This window comes from Convolutriloba macropyga, chromosome 8 (genome assembly GCF_964194025.1).
Source record: "Convolutriloba macropyga chromosome 8, txConMacr16.3, whole genome shotgun sequence".
NCBI lineage: Eukaryota > Metazoa > Xenacoelomorpha > Acoela > Convolutidae > Convolutriloba > Convolutriloba macropyga.
In genome coordinates, this window is record NC_134475.1 from 38,749,514 (window position 1) to 38,773,805 (window position 24,292).

The following is a 24,292-nucleotide window of genomic DNA, read 5'->3' on the forward strand; positions in this document are numbered from 1 at the left end:
AAATTTTTATAAACTTGAACTTCGTGGAATTAAAATGCAAATTGTTATTTTCACTCCACGTGATAGCACTATCAATATCATTTTGTAAAATTGGTTGATGGGTTTCTGAACCAACAATTTTTGTGTCGTCCGCATATGGCGCATATGGTGCAGCAAGTGTTATATAAAGCCTCGTATCCATTCCATTTTTTGCTTTTTTGTGGCCTAGTTCACCATAAAGTGCGCGTCTTTCACACTTGAGCCCGTCAATTTAGTGTTAATCAAAACTATAGACCCGATAAGGTAAATAAGTTATTACGGGGGGAGGGGCTATAATGGGAAAGATCCATCATTCTACTGTAAGAAAAATTTTACTGGAAGATAACAAAAGGGCTATCAAAATATCCTCTAATGTTCAATTATTCGGGTTCTTTGATGTATTTTTGACCGATATCTAAAGAATTTGGGACATAAGTTATATCTCTCCAAGGATTTGCGCTCAACAGCTGAGCCCAAGCGCCCGTGTGTCAGGGCAGTAAGTGTCTTGTGCCGCTTAGAGTTATGATCTAAGATATGCTCAGCACCTGGTTAATTTTAAACACGAGTTCTTAAGTTGATTAGACCACAGCTCTTTTATACTCGTTGTTAATGGTCTTACTCACATTTCGGCCTCTTTTTGAGTCCCATAATTACTGTTTACGCCAAAATATTAATAGATAATACACATCAAAGCTTGCAAATTGTAAGGAAACTTCTTATCAAAAAATTGAGCGTTCCTTATCGTGATCTAGCAAACTTTTTATCGTTACATTTTTTTCCGCTTTCAAACTTTTTTTATCGCTTTGTGTTAAGAGTGAATCTCAATTGATGAATGGCGTCAGCAGGCAGCACAAAAGAGTCGGATTCATCCAGCAGCGGTGTTAGTAAACAATAACAAATAACAATACAACATTTTACAATGTTTTAACTTAACAAGATGAAATTGTGACATAGTTGAATGATAAACTTTCTGCTCCCAATCATAACTCAAATGTGACCAAGCTGAATCCGTGTCGTATTAACACTGATATCAGATTTTACCACTTTCCATCTTTCAAAATATCCAATATCATATTCTCAAATAGTTGTAGTTTTTTTACACAGCCAAAAAATTCATGCATAATAACGAAATCCCTATTGATATCGAATCAATTCCGAATTCCGAAGCAATGAAACTTTTTTGTTAAAGGAATTTTTTAAAATGAAAATTACCAGAAAAAATCAGCTTCAAACGCCTAAAGTCTTACAACAGAAAAACTGTCATTGAAAACATTTTCAGGCTCACAGATAAGTTGAAAAACTGAAAATAAATATTCAAAAACTTGTTGTTATACAGAACTATAATAACTTATGGCATTGTTCGTTGAAGGTTTGAATTAAGTGTTGCAATTTTTTGTAATTTTTATGAGCACTTAGAGATCGGTATTTGAATAACAGCGAAGGAACAGCATCGATTCACTTATTCATAAAGAAATAAAAATAAAGGGACTGGCAATGTGCGTTAGCACAATGTTCAGACCCCACTCATCCATAATCTTGACCTAATTGCCTGCCGAAAAGTAGAGATAGGAAATTTCAAAATGAAGCACAGCAATGGAAATTTGATTCTCAATGGAGAGAAGTGTAAACTAGTGTGTTTTTTACAATTCAGAGAATTTGAATTTGTATTGGGGCGCTGTCTTTTACGACTCGAAAGCGAGTATTGCAGAAGTCCTTTTTGCAATGCAATGAATTTGAATTCTGTTGGGGCGCTGTCTTTATGAAGTAGTGATTTTGGTCACACCGAAACAAGAAGTGGAGCGAAAAAGCGAGTGGTTTTGCGGCGTAAATTTTTTCACTCAAATTTTAAAGTAGAGTGAGAAACGGTGTTTGAACAAAGATTCGCTTTCTCGCCAGTAGTTTTTTGTTCACATGCGGCAATTTCACTTCAATTTTTGCTTTTTTCAATTTTTTGGATGGAATTTTTTTTCTAAATGATTTTCCCAATCCATTCATTGTTCATTTTAGGCCTAGTTTTTTGTTTGAACCAGATTTCTCTTTCAGGCTAGTGGTTTTTGTTCACATGCGGCATTTTTACATTGATTTTCAGTTTTTTCTTTTTTTTAATTGGATTTATTGGAAACCGCGTTTTCCCGATTCTTTCATAGTTTGTTCTAGGTCCAGTTTTTGTTTAGTCAATGAAAATTCTTTGAATTGTACGTAAGGACTTGTCCTGCTATGTTTTTTTCTTAATCCATTCCTCTGGACTGAACTTTGAAGCGGGAAATGAAACACTTAAAAAAAATTAGAGTGATTTTATTGCTGAACAAAATGAAGAGTGGAGCGCAAAGAGAGTGGTTTTTTTGTTCATATCGCTGTTTTCTAGAGAGCGAGAAATTAAAGTTCGAAAAAAATTGTACGCGAGCGAAAATTTTTGTTCACGTGCGGCATTTTACAGCAGTTTTTTTCATCTGCTTTGGTTAACAGGTTTGGTTATATGTTTGCTTCCATTTTCGGCTGGTTTTAGAAGTTGCTTGAAGGTTTCCCGAAATTCATTATAATTTTATGCTAATTCGGAGGTTTTTCATGTATTTTGCTGATTTTCGAACTAATTTTTGCGTTTTTCGGACAATTATTTTGTTTTACGGGCTCAATTGGGTATTGCAGAGACCCCTTCTACTTGAGCAGTTCTTATATAACAATCGGTTACAGGTTTGTGGACATTAATTATTTTTTATTAAGAAATATGACCGAAAATTATTGCAAAAATTTGAACTATTTTTCTTATTTTTTTGCGGTTTTCATTTTTTTTCTGTTTTTTAGACAAATTTCATAGCCTATTACGAATTGCTTATTATTTTGCGAGCATCTGGATACTCTATTGGCTGAAAAGAATTTTTCTTTGGGTTTACATGCTTTTGTAAAATTCAAAAATTTATTAACTTTTTTCCAGTTTTTAAGTGCATGTTGTTTTTAATAGATTTTTTTTCCTTAATTTGACCTAAGGTATTTTAAAAATTCACATAAGTGGTTTTAGCAAGAACTACTTGTTTTGATGAAGTAATTTTGGCAGAGATAGTTAATTCAGGATCTCAATTTATAGCAAAATTTTATCAGATTTTTTAATAATATTTTAACAGATTAGATTTTCTTGTTTTTACTTTTTTATTTTATGCTTTTGTTTCACGATAATCGTAAATTAGTGGAGACACGTTTTTGTCTGATAAGAAATTGCATGGCGTTTAAATGGATTTCCACTTAGAGTCGTTTCTGGAATTCTTCCGGCTATGTTTTTTAAAGATCTGTTCACACATTTTCAAGATTTTTGAAGTCAAATTGGAATGGTGATTTTAGTTACGCCGAAACAGGAAGTGGAGCGACAAAGCGAGCGCTTTTGCGGCGTATTTTTTTCTCTCTAACTTTAAAGTAGAGTGAGAATACGATGTTTGATCAAAAATTTGCTTTCTCGGTAGTGGTTTTTGTTCACACGCGGCAATTGCACTTTGATTTTTTTTACTTTTTTTCTATTTTTTGGATCGAATTTTTTCTAATTGGTGTTCCCAGTCCATTCACAGTTCATTATGGACATAGTTTTTGGTGAACCAAATTTCTATTTCTCGCTAAAGGTTTTTTGTTTTTTTTTTTAAATTTTGATCTGATTTTTTAAGAAATGGTTTTCCCAATTCACTCGTAGTCCGTTCTAGGTCTAGTCTTTTGTTTAGCCAATGAAAATTCCTGGAATTGTACCTCAGGACTTGTCCTGCTATGTTTTTTTATTTCATCAGGACGAAAAATAATCGAAAGGGCAAAACTTTGTTAGTTAAAAAAAGAAACCCAACTATAGCCTTTTTTCAAGCAAAAAAATGATTTTATGAAGTATGCACTTATATTTGCAAAGAAGCGAAAAATGAATTCTAAATTTTAATTCTATTCACATCAACCCATGAAATTGAAATGACTAATGAATTGAACACCAACGGTTTTTTGCAGCAACAGCTGTTCTTGATTGTCAGTAAAGCAAAGCAACTCATATACTCGGTAACTACAAAAAAAGAAAAAATCTGAAGCGAAGAGCCCATTTTTCTATTGCTTTTAGAAATATCAAAAATCAACTAAAACATGTTGATGAAATTCACATCACAAGTTCTAAGAAAACATAGACCGAAATAGCGAATTTGTATAAAATGAGAAAAAAGAAAAACGAAACTGGACAACTAGAGAACTCTAAAGTTTTTAGGAATTAGCGGCGGAAATTAGTGACGTCACAATATATGAACATCCTCAACCATGTATATAACTTATTTATAACTCATAAAACACTTATAAACATCTGTTACATGAGAACTAGAATCAGTTAAGTTTCGATCAAAATAATAAAAAACATTTTGTTGATAACACTAAATTACAAGTCCAAAGAATACATTCTCAAGTTAGATTTTAAATTGAATGCAGTAAATTGTGTCAGTTTACTGAGTGATGTAACAGAAAAACTTAACAAAACATAATATATTGATACTGTTGTAGAAGACAAAATCGATTAACCCCAAGCATAATAATTTTGTTGCGGAGTGGTACAAAGTCACCACACGGTACAATGGTATAACACGTTGCTTTTTGATTTCTCGCGACGTAGAAGATAGCTTTTTTTTAAAAAAATTAAGGATGAATTTAATCAATTTTCTCACCGAAACAACGCAAGACCGAAACTGAAGATAACGATCACAAAAAATGATACATCATAAATTCTGTTGTTAATGGAAATGACGCCTGTTATAGTGAGACACGAGAAAACTAACACAAAATTACAGGTGTGATTAGAGAACTAATTAGACCTGTAATTAATTAGATTAAACGATAATACTCCAAAAATAGCACGAGGTATAGCCAAAAATGGTCAAATTTTTTTTAGAAAAGATACCATCAGAGTCGTCATTTAATCCATATGTCATCAACGAAAATTTTGAGCCATGTGCTCTCAACAAATATATATTCATTTAATGATGAGTTGAACATTAAATAATAATAACTAAATTTTTTGAAAACAATTTGTTTAAGTCATAAAAACTAATACCACGTCATCAATTCGAACAAATATATCTATATTTGCAAGATTAGTGAACAAATCAAGGGAAAAACAACAAAGCTGAAGTTAAACTGTCGCACGGGAAAAAATCTCACGCTGATAATTTAAAAATGTTTATACTCCAATTTTTTTGTTTTGTTTTAAAATTTTACGCACTACAACTACTCGTTTGGCGCTTCAAATACTAATATAGCTTTAATGAATCCCCTATCTTAATTTGATCTCTCATTGATCTAAAAATATTACAATAAATTGGAATAAATCTTAGAAATGAAAACACCCTGTACAATTAAAAAACTTTGGATCGTAGAATGCCACATTTATAACCTCACAGTTCAATAATACCCTCACAATTGATTAGCGGCTATTCTAAATACATAAATACTCTAGATTGCGACAGAAAGATCTCAACAAGATAAAATTGGCGCTGAAAACGAACGAAAACTGCGTTAACTATTCTTAAATTCGCGGTCAACTCGCTGTCAAAGCTGCTGATGCAAAATTTTTATGTAAATCTTTTAGAGGTTCCTCGAGCGCTGCTAAGTTTTGTAGATCGTCCGAGTAGGTTTTCGGGCAGTGGTCTTGAAATATATTTGCAGTTTTAGCTAAGAAAAGATTTAGTACTCGTTTTTATGAGAGATTTATGAAAGCAACACTGGTCAAAATTTAGCAAAACTATTAATCCAAAGAATTCAACAACCTGACTTCTTGAAACAATTTTTTAGCATAAAGTTTGAAACAATTGAACAAAAATATTGAAATTTCATTCATAATGTTCAATAAATGTTCACACTGAAATAATTCCGGGAAAACAACAAAATTTGTATTTTATTTACAAATTCTGCGCATGACAGGCTTTCTAATGGTTACCCTCACATCTCCCTACGGTAAATGCATCGAACCCCAAAACTGACAGAACAGTTGAGCATATATTTCCTCTCTCCAGTAAGTGGGGTCGCAACAAATAGTTTAAGTGAAATCTGAGCTGCAGTCTTTTTACGCTACTAAATTTAACTAAAACAAACTTAAGAAAACTATCAAGAGCAAGGCTTATTTTGTATTGATCTCCAGAAACGTACCATTATCAGTTCATTTCTTGTAAAAACTAGTAAGTTTTTCCCCAGAGGTTAAGTGATAAAATGCGAGATCAAAAGCAAAGGTTTTTCTACAAAAGGTTCCTTCTTCTTTTCGATCAGTCTTTTCAAGAAAATTAATATCAATCTTGTCAACATAAATCGATCTCGTCAACATAACAATTTTTTCGGGCAATTTTTTTAATCAGCTGTACAACAAAGAACGAATTGATTGAAATGATTATTGATATTCTAACAAAATTAGAATATCAATAGTCTTTTCAACTCTCTGTCTTTCAAAAACTAGAATTGAATTCCCCTCTCAGATTATATGAGCAACAATTGAGTGAAATTAGTGAAATATTATCTTGGACAAGAAATTTTTCCTTCGGAATTAAATGATCCGCACAACGGAAAAATTGGGTTCAACATTAGAAACTGGCCGATTGAAAAAGTGAAATCATCCTGCAGCGAATTGACTCATCAATGACATATATTGATGACATATCTAAATGTAAATAACGTTTCACTTACTGTTTCTACACCAATACCAATCACTGTTCTGTTTTCACTTGGAGAAGAACAATTTGCTAACAAAATTGTGACCAAAATTTACTTGTAATAGGAGAACTAGAATAAGCATCTCTACGCAGTTAAGAATGATACCAGCGCTGCTATTTAAGAGCTGAATAAAAAAGAATTCTGATCTGAATATCAACATTATTCCCTCACACACGCAACAACACAAACCCTCACACAGCCCACTGCAACTACCAACAACTTTTTGATTGCTTCCCAATTGGCCTTTTTTGAGTATATAATTTTTGCATATGATTGAAAATCTTGTATCTCCACAAGTATAATTGCTGTGGTCTTTATTATGCGATTTTTTGTTTGACCGATTTTTCGTCTGACCCATTTAACAATTCGTCCACAAAAACGGGATGAACATGTAGCGCTTGAAGGGAATTAAGTTCTCTTAGAGTACTAAGCCTTACTATACTCTGAGAAAGCGATTCACCAAAACTGTTTTGAGCAGTCAATTTCATGGTGTGAAGGGCCATCCTTAATCATAAAAGTCTGATCCCCTCATTCACCCCCCCGCTCCATCAGCCCTCCATTAACTCCCCCAACACTCCCATTGTCAAACCTCCTCGACCTGTCAATTTGAACCCTCCTCTCATCTAGCCTTCGCAACCCTACCCAAGTGATTGATAAATTTTAAAAGAAATTAAATTTTTGTATCTCCACATCTTTAATTGCTCTCAAACAAAACTTGCAACAATTAATTTAGTCCTGTAGTCTTTTTATGCATTTTTTCGTTTGATCAATTTTCGGTTTGCCCATCAGACATTTCGTCCTCAAAAACGGGATAAACAGGTAACGCTCGCAAGCCATTAAGTGGCTGAGCAGCTCCCTCAGAGCGTCTGCCTTACTAGAAGCTAAATATGCGATTCACCGAAAGTATTTTGAGAAAACAACTTTAAGGTGTGAAGGGTGGTTCTTAGTCTTAAAACTTTAACCCCCTCTGCCCCCCTCCCCATCCACCTCAGTCACCCCATCTCCCACCCTCCAACTGGGCGATTTTGACCACACTCTCACCCAGCTCTCCCACGACCCTACCCCCATCACTTGAACTCCACCAATCGCTTGACCCCCCACTCAACTCACACCCACTTGATGCATCCCTAAGACCAAGTTGGCCACTAACGAAGCCAACAGCTCACCAGTCATTTGAGAGCAATTCTTTCGCCCGGCTTAATTCGGTTTATGATTACTCGGTTTATGATTACGTTTTTTTAAACATTACGGGCACAAAAAAATTCATTTATGTTTTTCTGCAGATAGATGAAGTTCATCTTCATAAAAACATAAGAGTTTACATTTTTTGCAGATAGATCAATTTTTTTGCAGTTCATATTCACTTTAGCAACATAAAAGTCGTTTTAATATATTAACAACAAAAATTTTTGTTCTAATTTGCCTAAATTTGTGTTTTATATATCAAGTAACATCTTTCTTGGGTACCATTTTATTATAACGTTTGGTAAAAGGTTTTATTTTTGAGGAAATCAGTTGTCAAAACCGCCTTTTTCAATCATTTTGTCTGTGTTTGCACCTGAGTGACCCGAGTATAATCATCTGAGCTGTCAAATTGTAGTTCTCTAGAACCTAAAAAATCCAGCGTTTTTGTAGCTGGACGCACAGCAAAAAAGCCAGATATTTCAAATTGTGAAATTTCTTTCTCTCTCTCTAAGCTTTTGGTAGAAATTGGTCAGAAAATTAATGCGTCATAGAGCAGTTTTCTTAAGTTTTTGTTTTGCGGCTACATTGTTTATTGTCTACTGGTGATGAAGATCTTAGCCTTATACTTGTTTAGTTTATGAACTCTTCCGTATCATTTTTAGCCCTCATTTCGTTTTTGTCACAGACCATAGTAAGCCCTTCGTTTCCTTTGATCGCACTGTCGGGGAATTTTCAGCTGTTTTTTGGGTTTTTATTCAGGACTTGTACTGCTATGGGCTTCTCTCAGTAGTTTTTTAGGACTTGTTTTTATGCTTTTTGTGTTACGAAAAGTGAACTAAATGTTAATGACCGTGGGCTTCAGTTTGAAACTGGGTCGATAAACTAGTTGTAAAGATCCCTGCTGTGTTGTACGTGCTCAACTTGGCCGAAAGAGATATTTTCGAAGCTTTGAAATTTTGGAACCCAATGTTAATTGAAACCAATGTTAGGAGCATTTTGAATAATTTCACATTCAAGAATCTTCTGCGTTTGAACTTTTTTTTGACAATTTCTTCTTCACTGGAAGTCTGACAGTTTAAAACTTATACATTTAGGAACGTTTTTATCAAATTTTTGACCAAGGTTTATCAAAAAAGAATAGTTTTGAATTTATAAAAGTATCATGGTTAAGATAAATAAATTTAAACAAATAAATCTGAAAATTGAAAAGTTTTTGCTCAAAAACGTAGAAAAAGCTTACAACAGAAACAATTTCGAAATATCTGATCAAAAACTTATTTTTAGAACAACTATCTCATTGTTCTCTTGGTTTTTTAAACAAACGAGAACAACTATATATAAAAAATTTTTCAGATTGTGAGAATCACTTTGTGACCAGTAAAGTAGCGTTGTTTTAAAATGCGGAAGATAAAAATTGTGCCATCATGCTTCAAAAAATAAAATCAGTTGGCTTTTTAATGGCTTTTTAAAAGAAATCGATAAATAGTGAAACAGATAGCTCGGAACAACAACGATTGACTATTTTGACAACAACTAGATCCAAAAAGAGAACATAAAAAACATAAGAGTCTGATAGTTTCTTATCTAATATAAAAAACGATTTGAACAAAAATGAGACAAAAATATTTTTTTTTAGAAAAAGACACAAACCTTCATAGGATGGTTCCAGGCTAAAGTTGAAGTTAAAATCTGTTTGAACTAAGTTTCAAACACTATATTGCAAAACAAAAATATCCGATGAAGGAATAGAATCACAATTAAACAAAGAAAATTCGAAAAATAAACAATAATAACGTTTTTCTCACGCATATTTTAAATTTTAAAATTGGCTGAAAAAACTACGATAATGCACCCTTCGAAATGGGCTTTTTGTCGCAGCGCCAACCAAAATGATGAAATACATTCAAAAAAACATGAAAAGCTTGAATTTCATGAAATCGGGATAAATGAAAACAACCACATTTGACTTCTTAGTAGTAGAAGAAGCTGACTAGAACCTCAACGGGGGGGGGGGGGGGGGGGGGACACTATGTATTAAATAAGTTACAATTGCTATAACCAATCTTAATACATGTGGGTCGTCACCCCCCCCCCCCCCACCCCCGGGCAGCTCGGTCCCTCTATATACTACTCTTCTTGGTAGCAAAAATTTTTGTGAAACGAACATATAACGAGATGGTTATAAACACACAACAAGGCGGCTCGGTAATGTGCGATGGCACATAAGGTTCCGACCCCGCCCATCCACAATTTTGGCGTAATTCTCTACCAAATGAAGAACAGATAGAAAAACACAAATATTATTTTTTTGGGAATCCCAAAAAACTCAAAAAAGCACAAGTATTTTTCAAAAAAAAATTGTGTATGAACGATAAGATAGCCTCCAAAGCAAATAACTCAGAGGAGCAAAAATTGATGCAATTGATTGGTGTGATATGCCAATATTAAGAAAGCGAGTCAAGTTGAACAGCAAAATCAAACAACAACAACAACAACAAACATTAATTACATCAAAAAATTTATGTCCGTTTTGAAAAAAAGAAATTTAATAACAAAGTTAACATACCATCAGATAAAACTAAAACTAAACAAAATAACTTATAAATCACCAGAAAATATATGGGACCAGTCCATAAAAAGTTTTGGTAACAATTAGACAAAAAAGAACAAAAACAAAAAAGCTAAAAAATTTGCTTTTTTTAACAATTAAATTCAAATTAATAAAAAACATTAGAAACCAATTAAAATATCCCAAAGGTTTGCGATTAGCAATTTTACTATAGAAGGGCATTAGGAACTGTCCTCATTCCTTCTTTTCAGCGGCTAAACAGAACAACAAACAAAAATTCAATTGAAACTTAACAGAAAACGCTGTCCAAACCGTCAAGCCACATATTGGCCCTAAACAATTTTTCAATTCCGCCTTTTTTAAACAGCGACAAAGTAGTATATGGCCATTTACTAATAAGACTAGGTAACAAGTTGACAAAAAAGCGAAACGTAAAAGTATGTAATAGACCTACCACTCCTGGGCTTTGATTTGATATGTTCTGTTCCTTTTTATTTAAAAAAATGTCTTTTTTTAAAAAAAAAAGACCGACTGATTGCAATCCGACTTCTTTTTGGATTGTAACAGTCCAAGATTGGCCCAAAACTAGCCCTGCTAATGCTTATTGTCCGTTAGGAACAATTGATTTTTCGAATGTTGTAGATATAGATAATTTGTTCGTTGAAAACTCAAAAATAAATTCTGCGTTTCTGAAAACCAACGAGTAAAGTTAGCAAAAAAACGGCGAAGTTTTAATTACAGAGCACCCTCAACGGACGCCGAAGTAGGAATAGCCCCCTTCTGAGTCTACAAAGATTGTATGAGTATTGTTTGGGGCTGTACTGCAGGCAAATTTAATCAAAGTGGACTAAAGTAGCTTATTTCGTGCCGTTTTTTGATGAAAAAGGCTGAATTTTGTAATATTTATCCAGATTTTTTTTCCAAAAATTTAAATCAAAACAATCAACAATGCTTGTTTGTCTTTAAAAATTTAGTCAACGACACTATTCTCAAAAATTTTATTAAATTTTAGCAAAATTGACGAAAATTTAGGCAAAAATTCCGGAAAAAGTGAATAAAAACAACCTGAATTCACTCTACTTTTCTCATAAGTTTAAACCTCGATAACTCCCTGTAGAAAACGAAAATTTAAAAAATCTTTTCAATTCTATATTCTACGCTGGACGAGCTGTCTAATGATACCAGTCTCAACTCTCTACGATGAATATATCGATCGGCGAAAATTCACGGAACAAAAAAAACCCATTTGAGTATATAGTTCCTCCCCCCTCAAGAGGGTCGGAACAACAAGGCAGAAAACATATGACAATTTGAAGACAAAAGAAAAAAACGACGATAAAAGATAATTAAACTGATTTCAAAATTACATCCAAATTGAAATATCTGTTTTACAAAAATCAGTCAAATATGAGACAAAAAGTTTACGGAAGCGATCAATTGGAACGGGAATAACAATAGTTCCATTCAAATAGACGACTTAAGCTCCGATTGTTTTAAATGAAAATTTAATTTTGCAACGCATCTCAAACCACTGTATGGCAGAAAGCGGCTCTAAATTGAAAAAATGATACAAAAAAACTCATAAATCTCACAACAGTTCGGAACGAACGGGCCACCTTTTCTTATGTCATTCTTGCATATGGTTTTTCTCTATGGCGCGTACCCACTTGATTGCAACTTTCCATGTAATGGCTTATTCAATGTTTAATTGCTCTCAAACGAAGTTTATAGCTGTTAAATTTGTGAATTCAACGAAACAGTTTAAGAAACAAATTCATGATATGAAGGATGATGCTTAGAGTTTTTGTTTTACCCCTCCCCCTTTAAACCCCCCTTGACCACACCCCCCCCCCCCCCCCCCGGTACTTGCCCCCTCTCCACCTCACTCCACATGTAACTAATTGCTTTTCGCACATCTTATTTAGATTGATAAGAGGTGGAACGAGCAATTAATATTAACATATACTATTGTAAGGGAGTCAAAAAATCAATTCTAGAGCGTCATATTACATCTGGCGGTGGAGGGGCCATTATTAAGTGAGCCGAACAAGCAACAATTTGAGTGTTCTTTTATGTTCAAATAGACGTTAAGAAATAATAATCGTTTCTTTAACAGAGCAGCTACACGAACAGTTCATCTGGCGATGAAGATGCTCAATACAGGGGGGAGGATGTGTATGGGGAGGAGTTGTACCAGGTGGACTATGGGGCACCAGGAGCAGGCAGGAGCAGTGAACAACTCCTTAAGAAGGGACCAGTCAGGTACTGGTTCGAGGTACGCAAACCGGAAGCATTACAAACCGAAATTGGGTTTTAACATTAGAGCACCCCCCACAAACAATGCCCACTGGGTGAAAGTTTTAACTGATCAGATATGCACAAAATAGGCTGACAGTCGCTGAAAAAGAAAAAAAATCTGATTGTTTTTTATTCGCCTGAGAAATAGACTTTTTGTCCTCAAAACGGGATAAACAGGGTATCCCTGATGCCAATAACATTTCTTTTGGAGCTTTATGGCTTACTGGTCTCTAAATATCAGATTCATCCATACTGTTCACGAGACATAAATTCTTGATGTGAAGGTCGGTTACTACAGTTTGACTCCACTCCCCCCTTACTTCACCTCATCCCAACCCCGACTCTCACCTCAACCCACGTCTAATCTAAAACCTCCACCTCATTCTACCTGTAGTGCCGCACGCTCGACCCCTTTCCGTGCTTCCCCGTGCTTACCACCCCCTTACTCACCCCACCCCCCTCAATTAAACATAAGCTACCCTACCTAAACAGCAGAGAGCGACTAACGGAGCCAAGAGCCTACCATTAGTTTTAGAGCAATTCACCTGATGCTAGTAGATCATGAATTTAGAAAAAGAATTTTGCACTCAAATAAAGTTTGCGGAAAATAAATTAGAACTGCGGTTTTTGCAGATTGTTGAAATGAACTTTTGTAAACGAAGAAACTAAACGAACCACTTACATCTGCTCAGCTACCCAGATATACCAACATGCCTAAGAGATTGCAGGGAGATAACCGGAATAGCCATCTTTTGAACAACTCTTCGATAAAAATGATTTTAGATTCAAAAACTTGAAAAAAAATTTGTACGATCAAAATGAAACTAAATCTACGGAGATTAGAAAAGTTCAAGCTTTGAAGTTTCCCACATGGAATTTTGAAAATATTTTGGTTTGGGGGTCTAGAGCCGACTTATAGCTTTCGTACAAGCGTTTTTTTCCAGAATATGTCCAATAGTCTGAATAAATTTGACAAAAATTATATTGATTCGGCGGAGAACTTATTCCAGACAAAGTCATACCGGAGGTTTGTGGCGACAAGTTGCACTCTCAATTTAGCGAGGCGGACTGATTGTCGGAGAGGCTACCGATCAACAGCTGCCAGTTTAAATCACTTTTTCTGATCATGACTATGTCTAGTTATAAATATTGGCCATAAGGAAATGCAAAAATCAAAGTATACAGTTTGCCACATATTGTATTAAGACATTTAGTGACTTTATCCCGCAGCTCCAGCCGTCCACTTGTTTTTGCCATTATCGCACTATCTGTCACCAAATCTCCACTAAGCATTTGTGACCTTTAGATGCTAGTTGTTGGTTATTTTTGTTCTTGCCGACTAGACAAATTTTGAGTTTTGAAAATGTTTGCAGAATTTTCGAAGTACAAAAAAATGTTTTCCTTCTTTGTTTGGGTCTGGGAATTTATCCTGGACTATTCAGCCTAACTATGCGACTACACTAATTTTGAAAAACCCAACGTGTTCCTTCTTCAGCGGCTTAAAATGAAGCCATGATTTTGTAAATGTTTTGATATAAGTGGATGACATCGAGAGAAATTTATCAGGAAAAACAAAGTAAGGCTCTTAATCCAGCCGCTCAATTTATCTGTATTTAAAAACAATCGCTGAGCAAATTCTTGAGAAACGTCTCTATGCAACATCTATGATTCCACCCAACAAAGAGTGCAACTCATACTTTTTTGATAATACTATTAAATTGTTGATTTTTGTACGGTATTTTTGATTTTTTTTGTCTTACAATTCCTCCCTCCTTTCAGTCTATCAAGTAAAAAGATGTTCGGAAGTTCCTCTTTGTCTCAACAGACCCGCCTGAATTTTAATTCGTTCCAATTTTGAAGTTTACTGAATACAAAGATTTTTAGCTGCCAGGTTCTGTCGCATGTAACATCTCCAAATTATGAGCAGAAATACAATAAAAAAGTTCGTACAATAAAGAGGTCGTATAAAAATGCTACATAGGTATAATTGTCTACGCTACTTTTTGTTTTCTAAAGATAAGCTTTTCAATTCCCAAGTACTGCTTAGAAGGCCATTAAAAAATAATCAAAATTTAAAAGGGATAATTTCTCTATATTTACTATTAAATTATACTGTTTAATAGTTAAACCAATTTCGGTGTGAATAAATTTCAGGGTCAAATAGCTGAGTTGCCATTATATAGGGTTTAAATTATATGGCTTAAAGATATCGGGGTGAAAAAGAGTAGAACCAGAGGAACTATATGATCAACTGTTTTTTTTTGTTCAATGAGTTTTGACCGATCGATAAATTTGGCTCAAAAAGACATGAGTAGTATCATTAAAACACCATCAAGCGTAGAAATGTAATCAATAAATTTTTTTCAAAATTTGCCTGAATTTATTCTGAACATTTGCCATTTTAGAAAATTTTGCAGAGTTTTTGCTTAATTTTAACCAAATTCAGATATTTGTCCCTGATTAAGTTATTATCATTGACAACTATGTGTTTTTAATAACGGCGCAACATAATAGCAGAGTAGTTATTATTCTTATTGTGGTTTTTACAATAGGAAGAGTTTGGATTATATGGGGAGCCATCATTTTTTAAAGATCTTCACATATGGTTTGATTTTTTTAACATTAATAAGATGTCAAATTGATGTCGGATTTCGTTAACGCAACAACAGTGAAGGAAGTAAAAAATGAGTAGTTTTATAAAATCGAAAAAATTGCACAAACTGCATTTAAATTTGAGACAAAAATTCACGTGCGGCAATCCGACCACTGTTCGCTGCTCCTTCTCTTAATTTTCTCCAAATGCTCTAGGAGCTTAAATATATGTTCTAAAGTGCATAGCTACAACTGTTTGGATCAGATATTTGACTACAATTGGTGTTGAATCTAATAAGTTTATAAAGACTTTGATCTGACTGTTTAAGCCTTAACGATATTTGTTGAAAATGTTGATGTCATTTCTTGAATCGCTGCGTTGAATCGAAGACAAGTCCCGTTTTTGGTGGTTTCGAATCGCATCAGCTGTCTTATATAAAGTTTTCATAGAACAAATTATTTGTTCTTTATGACTCTGACATTACGGTTTCATAAAATTTTAGTGAACTTCTTGAGTTCTTCCCGTATAATTTTTTTTGAAGTTTGATCAATAATATGGTCTAATGAGGGTACAAACGTTTCTTTATTGTCAATAAAACTTGATTTTTTGGCTTTTACACTATCTGTTTTCCTAAAGGGAATTCTTGAGGTCTGTCTTGATTTTTTTTGATATTAGTCTTCATTTGTTGTAATCTTTGTTTTCATATCATTAAATCTTGTTCATATCATTATATCAGGAAGCATACAGTTTTTAATAGTGTTTTTTTTTGCTCAGGTACTGGTCTTTTTCTTGATTATTGTGATTATAGTATTTTTTGATTTTCTTTAGTATTTGTTTTTTGTCTTGTTCGCCTTATCGAACTTTATATGCAACCCTACTTCCTGGTGGTTTTATTCGATAGCTGAAATTTCCGTTGACGACCCCACTATTGTTATTGATTTTTTTGTGATTTTTTGTTTCTTGCCTTCTTTTGTTTGAATCACTCTGCCCTGTTGTTAATTTTGTCCTCTTGTCGCTAACTTTAATTAACGAATGATTCTGATAATTTTCAAATAGTGAGAATCATCCTGTGTTAACTGCTTTTAAACTCGATTAGGTGCGTTTTTATGGGGAAACAAGTTTTTAAGTTTGAGTTCAAAAACTTTGTGTTCTGTCTATTTTCGTCCTTTTCGTTTCTCTTTCGTTGGATTTCCGCAAAACTTTTTTCCGGGGATAGAAATAAGATTTTGTTCAAGTTAACATCACTATGTTTTGAGGAAAATAGAGATTTATTCTGTCTAGATTTATGTTCTATTTTTTTGCGTTTGTTTTTCGCTAATAAGTTTTTTCTCTATCAAAACCTGACTTAACCGTAAATTTTTTTAATGTCAGTTTTTTGGATGTTAGGCTATTTCGTTTTTAAATGTTAATTCGGGATCTGTATTCTAATCGCAAATAGGTGTGTACTTGACCAGATCGTTGGTTTTTCTAGCCAAGAAATTGTATTAATGTTAATTTCTTTTTCAATTAGATAAGAAATGTAAACTTTTGTCCAGTTATTCTTATTTCAAAAGAGAAGTTAACAGACAGAAATTTACCTCACTGGTAAAGTTAATTCCGTTTTTGATAAAACATCAATTTTCAAATTACAAAGCATGATCTACACTACTTTTTTGTTTTACTTTTTCCTATCTTTGCTTTATTTGGCAGTGATTTAGGCCACAAATGTGGGTGCTCAGGATATTACATATTAGATTGCACATTACGGAGCCTCCATGTTTTTATTTGATGACCTATATAGTCCAAAACAATAAAAAATTTGAGTAGAGCTCTTTTTTTACTCAAACAGAACAATTTTTGTCTGACGGACTTTTTTACCTGCTAGTATCTTTTCCCCAATTGTCGTGCTTCTCTGTTCAATTCTGGTTTGCAAACATTGGGAATCAATCTGATTCGAAGTTATACCATATTTATCGAGTACTTTCAATCTTTCTAGCCCAACCTACGCTTAAAAAAATTTGAAATTGTACTAGAAGATAGGAACAACAGCTTAAGTCAAATAAAAAAATGGAAGAAAGGATAGGAGTGACAGCAGTTTAAACTGCTGTCATTATCTTTGTTTCCTCTTTTTCTGATTCATGTTCTTGAACTGGTAATCATATTTTCTCATTTTTTGTCCCGTAAAAGTTTCTGACAACCTTTTTTTAAGTGTTCGAATGAACTACTTTAAAAAATTTCCCAAGATTAGACAGAAGATTGTTTCGTTGCGTCCGAAAAGAGTTCTCAAAAAGTTTATAAAAGTATTTTGTCAGGTGATTTTTTAGTGGGGTGTAATTAAAAAAAACACTTATGACTCAGTGACCAAAACTGCACCTACTTTCCCGAAATCAGAAAATTGGATTTTACAATTTTTTTCTATCATCGCAAGAAGTGATAAATTTTCCTGAGACTTTTCAAATTAGTATGGCATTGCCTTTGCAATTTTTTTTAGTTTTTAACCAAAACCACTTACTTTAACAAGTTTTCTGGATACAGTTGAGATAGCATGTATATTCAGAGGTAGAATTGTCCAAATTTTCCGCCTTCCTTAAGATTTCAATGCCAGGAAAAAGAAGACATTTAAACTGTCGATGCAAATTTCGTAATCTTTTTGGCATGAAATACGAGAACCACTACAAAAAGTGTTGATGAACGTTAATTTTTGTCAAAACCAGTTTTTAGGAGACTCTCATTTTGATCAGCTGGACGTTAAAATATCCTGGCTCATGAAAAAAAAAATATAATAAAATAATTTTATGACAAAGGATAACACTTCAATTATCACAACGAAAATGATAAAAACTTGATTGCTTTGAAAGAAATTATGACTTTGAATATGTGAACATTACGGTTGCATCAAGGTGCACACTTGAAAATTTCACTCAGAACATCTATTGTCTTGTTTTAAAAATCAAATCACTAAAAGATCATATAATGCATTTTGATTTAAATTTCATTATTTTCTGAACAATAGTGAACCCAATTGTCTCCTGAGAGGTGGCAAATATAAAGAACCTGGCCTTTCTTTTAACCGCTAAATGTTCAAGGAATATCTTGCACTAGCGGGATGAAGGAAAGTGTACCAAATCAATCACGCAACTTTATTTTTCGAAACTTACATTGTTATTTTTGAAAAAAATTGTTCATGAGCTTGCAAAGACATAAGGGCAGAAGAGCGTGGCTACAATCAAATGAATTATATTTGGCATAAAAATTTAAAAATTTGATATCAAAAAGGCATTTTTCTCAGCAGTTTCAATAATTCTCGATTTTGAAATGCACAAACGTTTTGAGAATATAGATAAAATAGTTAAAAGAAAACAGCTGCAAGTGCATAGAAATTTGCTGTTGGTTTTTTATTTAAAACTATCAACATTCAAACAACAACTAAAAATTATCCAGATGAAGACTAAGAGCGGTGATGAAGGCATGAAAAATAACAAAGTCCATCCTGAGAATTTAAGAATTCCCAAAATCTGGATCAAGTAGTAGACTGTTCAGATATATTGTTCGCAAAGTTTTTCAATTACAAATCTATACTATTGCAATTAAGTTTTTTGACAAAAATGATGCACCGAAAAATTTTTTGTTATAGATAGCAACCTGAAAAACTCTCTTACCCTTTGATCTTTTCAATGTTAACAAGTGACATGATCTTGAAACATATCCTGTTTTTTAGCTAAGTTGTGCAAACTGAGATTAGGCGTGTCTTTTGTTGTTAGTATCAGAAAAAGGATGCATCAACCAAAACTTTTTTCTTTGGAGCTCAAATTAACACAAACTTTTCTTAAAAAAAATAGAGAATTGATGGCACAAAATACGGTATTTTTGTTTCACCAAACTACAAAAAAATGTACCTCGCAGTTTTAAATCCTTTTACTTTCATTTTAAGTTACTTCTTTCCCCCAAAATTTTAGAGATAAAGAAGGATAGAATGATTGGGTCAGCTTCTATAAGAGACCGGCTCTTTCTGTAGTGATGACTAATTCAAAATGTTACAAGAGAAATCACAAATCAGAATGAGTTTCAAAGAGATAAAAAAAGTTTTTATTCACAAATGAAAAATTCAGAATGAGTTTCAAACTATTGCCTCAGTGCTTCAGAAGCTGATTGGTAACGTTTTTTTGGTTCTATGGAAATGAGTAAACAGAAGATATGTTTTATCTTGATCCACGGTTCACAATAAAAGCCAGGTTTTCTTATTAAACAATCAGAACAACATAACTTATACATCTACATCACTCATTGTTTCAGTTGACCGCTTGTTTCAAATTTTTTACTCACTTTCACAAAATGTTTACCATGAAGTAACAAAACAAAAACAAACAATAGTTGATAGTTCTTTGAGGAAATAGCTGATTAATTAGAATCAGTTGAAAAACCCCATTTAGAGTAAAAGAACGGGAGCAAAATTAGGTCAATTTTAAATAGTTTATCGCTTTACTTACCGTTTTTTGAGAATTTGAATTGTATTGGTGCGCTGTGTTTTTTTTTAAGATGTGTTCACAAATTTTTCAATGACTTTGATCTTTCAAAACGGGATAAACAGGTAAAGACAGGCGGGCATTAAGTTTCATTAGAGACCCAATGTGGGTTTTAGTAGTCCTTCAAGTGCGTATAGTGGTGCAGCTGCTGGGATGGCCATAATTTAAGGTTAAAATGTAATTTTTAGGAGTTTTTCGGCTCAAAATGGTGCAATTTTTCATGTTTTTTCTGATTTTTTTGAGATTTTTGTTGATTAGTCTTAAGTTGAAGTTTTTAAAAGCTGATGAAGTCCTTTTGCGAGACAAAATTGCTTGTTATGACCATTTTATGAGTTATATGTCGTGGTACTACAAACACAAACACACAAAAGGATACTAATTTTTGCAATTTTTTTCAGGTTTTTTGAAAATTTTTGCCATTTTTTGAGTATTTTAGCCCTAGGTGTCACGAAACCTCCACTAGGGTTTGATAAAGGGTTTGATGATAGATTACTGCACAGTTTCTAGTGGTAATGGAACGGTTTTCAACTTTTTGACATCATGAATTTTAGCATTTTTTGACAAAAGTTGCAAAATTTTTCATGTTTTTTGTCATATTTTTTGCCATCATTCAAGTTTTTGAGTCCCAAGGGCAAGAAAACTTCATTAGGGAATTGATTATAAGTTACTGAAAAATCTTTTATTTGCCATGGAATAGGTTTCAACTTTTGAATATCACAAATTTTAGCAATTTTTTTGAACAAATTTTCAAAGTTTTTGAAAATGTTCATCATTTTTTTCAGTTTTTCCAGTTTCAGGGACCAGGCAACCTCTTTTGAGGTTTGTTAATAGGGAACTGCAAAGTTTCTTGTAACAATGGGATGATTTTTAACTTTTTAATGTCTCGAATTTTAGCATTTTTTGATAAGATCTGCAATTTTTTTAATGTTTGCTAAAGTTTTTGTCAGTTTTTGATATTCGTCCATTCTCAAGTGCAAGAAAACCTGAAAACCTATTCCACGTTCTGATAAAAAGTTACTCTATGGTTTTAATTCCATTGGATTTGTTTTCAACAATTTAACCTTTCGACTTTTAGAAATTTTTTGATAGAGTTTACAATTATTTCAAGTTTTTTTAACACATTTGTATTTTATTTATTTTTTCTTGCCTCAGTAGCCAGGTAACCGCATCCAGGGTTTGACAGTATGTTTTTAAATAGTTGCTAGGGGGCAATTGAATGGCTTTCAACATTTTAATAGAACGAATTTCTATTTTTTGAAGTTTGAAATTTTTTCTAAAAGTTATTGCCTATCGATCTATAAGCCAATGAGTCTTTTAAAGCTTGAAATTGGGTTATTGGATAGCCTCTAGAGACACAGAAATGATTCTGAAGATATTTATATCACGATTTTCAGCAACATTTCCTTATAATTTGCAATTGATTTCTTTTTTTTTCTTAAATTTTTTGGTCATTTTCGAGTTAATCGATCTTCAAGGGCCAATGAATATTTTTCAGGTCTTGCAGATATAATACTGGACGAATTTCTGAAAAAAAATTGGTTTTGAACATATTTTAGTTATAGGTGTTTTTAGAGGGAAAAAATTTTGCTTTAGGTTTAAAAGCTTCAAGAGTTTTAGCAATGAGTTTGTTTTTGTTTAGTTTTGTTCCTTTCAGTTTCTCAATCCTTTGATGATTTTTGTGTTCTGGCTGGCATTTTCCAATTGATCTGCTGGTCAGGTAGAGTACGTCCGAGTTTCTCATTCAGTTCTTTGAATTGTATTTCAGGACTTGTCCTGCTATGTTTTTTCTTTTGTGAGAGTTCGAATTAAAATGTACTACCATTTTTCATGTTGATGATCCCTATGTGACAAAAGATGGATACCCGGGCCGAAGTGTTAACACTAAAATCGAAAACGATATGATATGAACTTGTATAAGATCAACCCTTGGAAACGCTTTTAAGACAAGCCGAACGTAGCGTTGATAAATTGTTAAAATTTTCCGGCAATTTATATATAGCTGGGCTCAGTGACTTCATCCATTTTGATTGGGTCTCTTTTTCCTGTTCAGCGTATTTGTGTGTCGAGTTATCACGACAGAAGAATTCCGGAACTGAGGTCTTTTGGAATTATGTGGATCATGTTCAGTGGATCATACACTGCAATGGCACTGCGGGATTTCACGCTGCTCAGTGAGTTCCTCAACTTAATCAGAGAAAATCAGTACTGTATGAAAAAAACGAATGTGTATGTGTGTGTGTCTGTGTGGTGAGTGTGTGCGTGCGTGTGTTTGTGTGTGTGTGTGTGTGTGTGTGTGTGTGTGTTTGTGTGGAGTGTGTGTGTGTGTGTGTGTGTGTGTGTGTGTGTGTGTGTGTGTGTGTGTGTGTGTGTGTGTGTGTGTGACTGTACCTGTGTGAGAGTGAATCCCGGGTAAGATTTCCACCCTAAAGTCGTCTCACTTTGTTCCAAGAGTGTATGTGTGTGGGGGGGAGGGGGGTTAATTTGTCCATGGGATGTAATTTGATGCAAGAGTGAGGGGGTTATTTGGTCTTTTTTTCCTGATTATTTCTTTTACAAATTTAGCTTTCATACAAGTATTAATTTTGAGGTATGCTTGGTTGGGGAAATCATGGTTGAAATCATTTCTAAGTTCAGTCGATTCTCAAAAAGTTTTTTTTGCTATCAGCGTTGTGCCCACAAATCACCATGATACCCACGGAATTGAGTATTTACCTTTTAAGTCAAAATGATGTAAAAGTGGTGCTGCAATGTGAGGACTTTTGAAGAATTAACCCCTGGCCAAATATTCGATGTAAGATTAGCCTGCAAGGGGCTGCAATGGAAGGACGTTTGAGGAATTGTCCCCCCGCCCAATATTGAGATGTAAGGGTGGGCTGCAATGGGCTGCAACGAGAGCACTTTTGAGAAAATACTCTCTGGCAAAATGATGTAATAGCGAGGGAATATTTTGTTCCGAGGGTTAAACAAGTGTAACTGGCCGCCAGTGGGGAGGGGATGGGTAAAATGGTGTACGAGTGAGGGGGTAATTTGTTGAGAGCTGGTTAATTGATGTAAGAACTGATATGCCTTGGGGGTAAAATGATGTAAGAGTGAGTGGTGATTTTTCATAGGGGTAAATTGATGTCAGAATTGGATTGCCAAGGGAGTGAAATGGCGTAAGAGCGAGGACGTTACCTGTTAAGATGGGGTAAAAGATGTGGGTAAAATGTTGAAAGAAAAGTCGGCTGCAATGGGCTTCAATGGGCTCCAATGGGCTTCAATGGGAGTACTTTTTTGGAAGTAACCCCCCACCATGGTATATTGATGTAAGAGATGGTTTTTTGTTCAGAGGTGCAAACAGGTTTAAGTATTTGGCTGCAATTGGTACTAGGGGCAAAGGGCTCACAAGGTGGTCAAAATGGTGTAAGAGTGAGGGGCTAATTAATTCGGTGCGGGTAAAACGATGTAAAAAGTGAGCTGCCAAGGATGTAAAATGATGTATGGGATAATTTATAAAGAAGGATTAAAAAGATGTACAAAATGAGCTGACAAAGAGGGTAAATGGACATAAGGGTGAGGGGTGATTTGTTCCGAGGGAGTAAAATGATGGAAGAATTGAACTGGCAAGGGGGATAAAATGGTGTAGGAATGAGGAGGTTAACAGTACAGACGGAGTATGGGTGTAGGAATTGGGCTGCCTAGGGGGTGAAATCGTGTTCAAATTGGGCTGCCATGTTTTGTAAATTGAAGTGAGAGTGAGGGTGTAATTTGTTTCAGAGGGAGTAAAATTACGTAAAAATTTGTCTGCTAAGGGGGTAAAATGGTTGTGAAGTGAGAGGTAAGTTGTTGAGAGGGGTAAAATGATGAAAGTTTTAAGCTGCCAAGGGTGTAAAATGGATGAGTTAACTTGATCAGAAGGGTTAAAAGGTGTAACAACTGGGCTGTCTATGAGGAGTAAAGTGGTGTAAACAATGAGGGGGAATTTCTTCAGAGGCGTAAAACTGTGTAGCACTAGCCTTCCAAGGGGGGTAAAATGATAAATGAGTGAGGTGTGTTTTGTTGAGAGGGGATAATTCTAATGAACATGATTCGTATCAATTGACCGTCAAGAGTTGGACAAGCATCGCTTGCCTGAAAGCTAAGGAGAATCGGCTGAGGGTACAGAGGTTGTAGGCTCAACACGGTAAGTCTTCGAATTTGGGGGTCCATAACAATGTAAAGTTAGTGCGTGCAATGCGGTCAAAATGATGTTCAAAAAGAGTGCTGTAAATTGTTGAGAAGGGTAAAATGGTGCAAGAGTGGGGCTGCGAACGGGGTTAAAATATTGTAAGTGGTAAAGGGGGTTAAAAGGGCGAGGCTTCCACGGATGTATATCTGAGGCTGCAATGGGAGGATTTTCTTAGGAAATTGTGTAAGAGTGAGCAATGAGGGGGTTAAAAGATAAATTACAAC

General features: G+C 34.2%; 1 protein-coding gene across 1 annotated transcript in view; it reads left to right on the top strand.

The window, feature by feature from the left end:
- The first annotated feature begins 705 nt into the window (after window positions 1-705).
- The window catches only part of LOC142345050 (uncharacterized), a 24,594-nt gene continuing 1,007 nt past the window's right edge, over window positions 706-24,292 (top strand). The window contains exons 1-3 of the mRNA XM_075397132.1: window positions 706-898; window positions 12,585-12,743; window positions 21,912-22,032. Coding sequence (XP_075253247.1) covers window positions 851-898; window positions 12,585-12,743; window positions 21,912-22,032 — 328 coding nt within the window. The 5' untranslated portion in view covers window positions 706-850. The remainder of the gene's footprint in view (window positions 899-12,584; window positions 12,744-21,911; window positions 22,033-24,292) is intronic.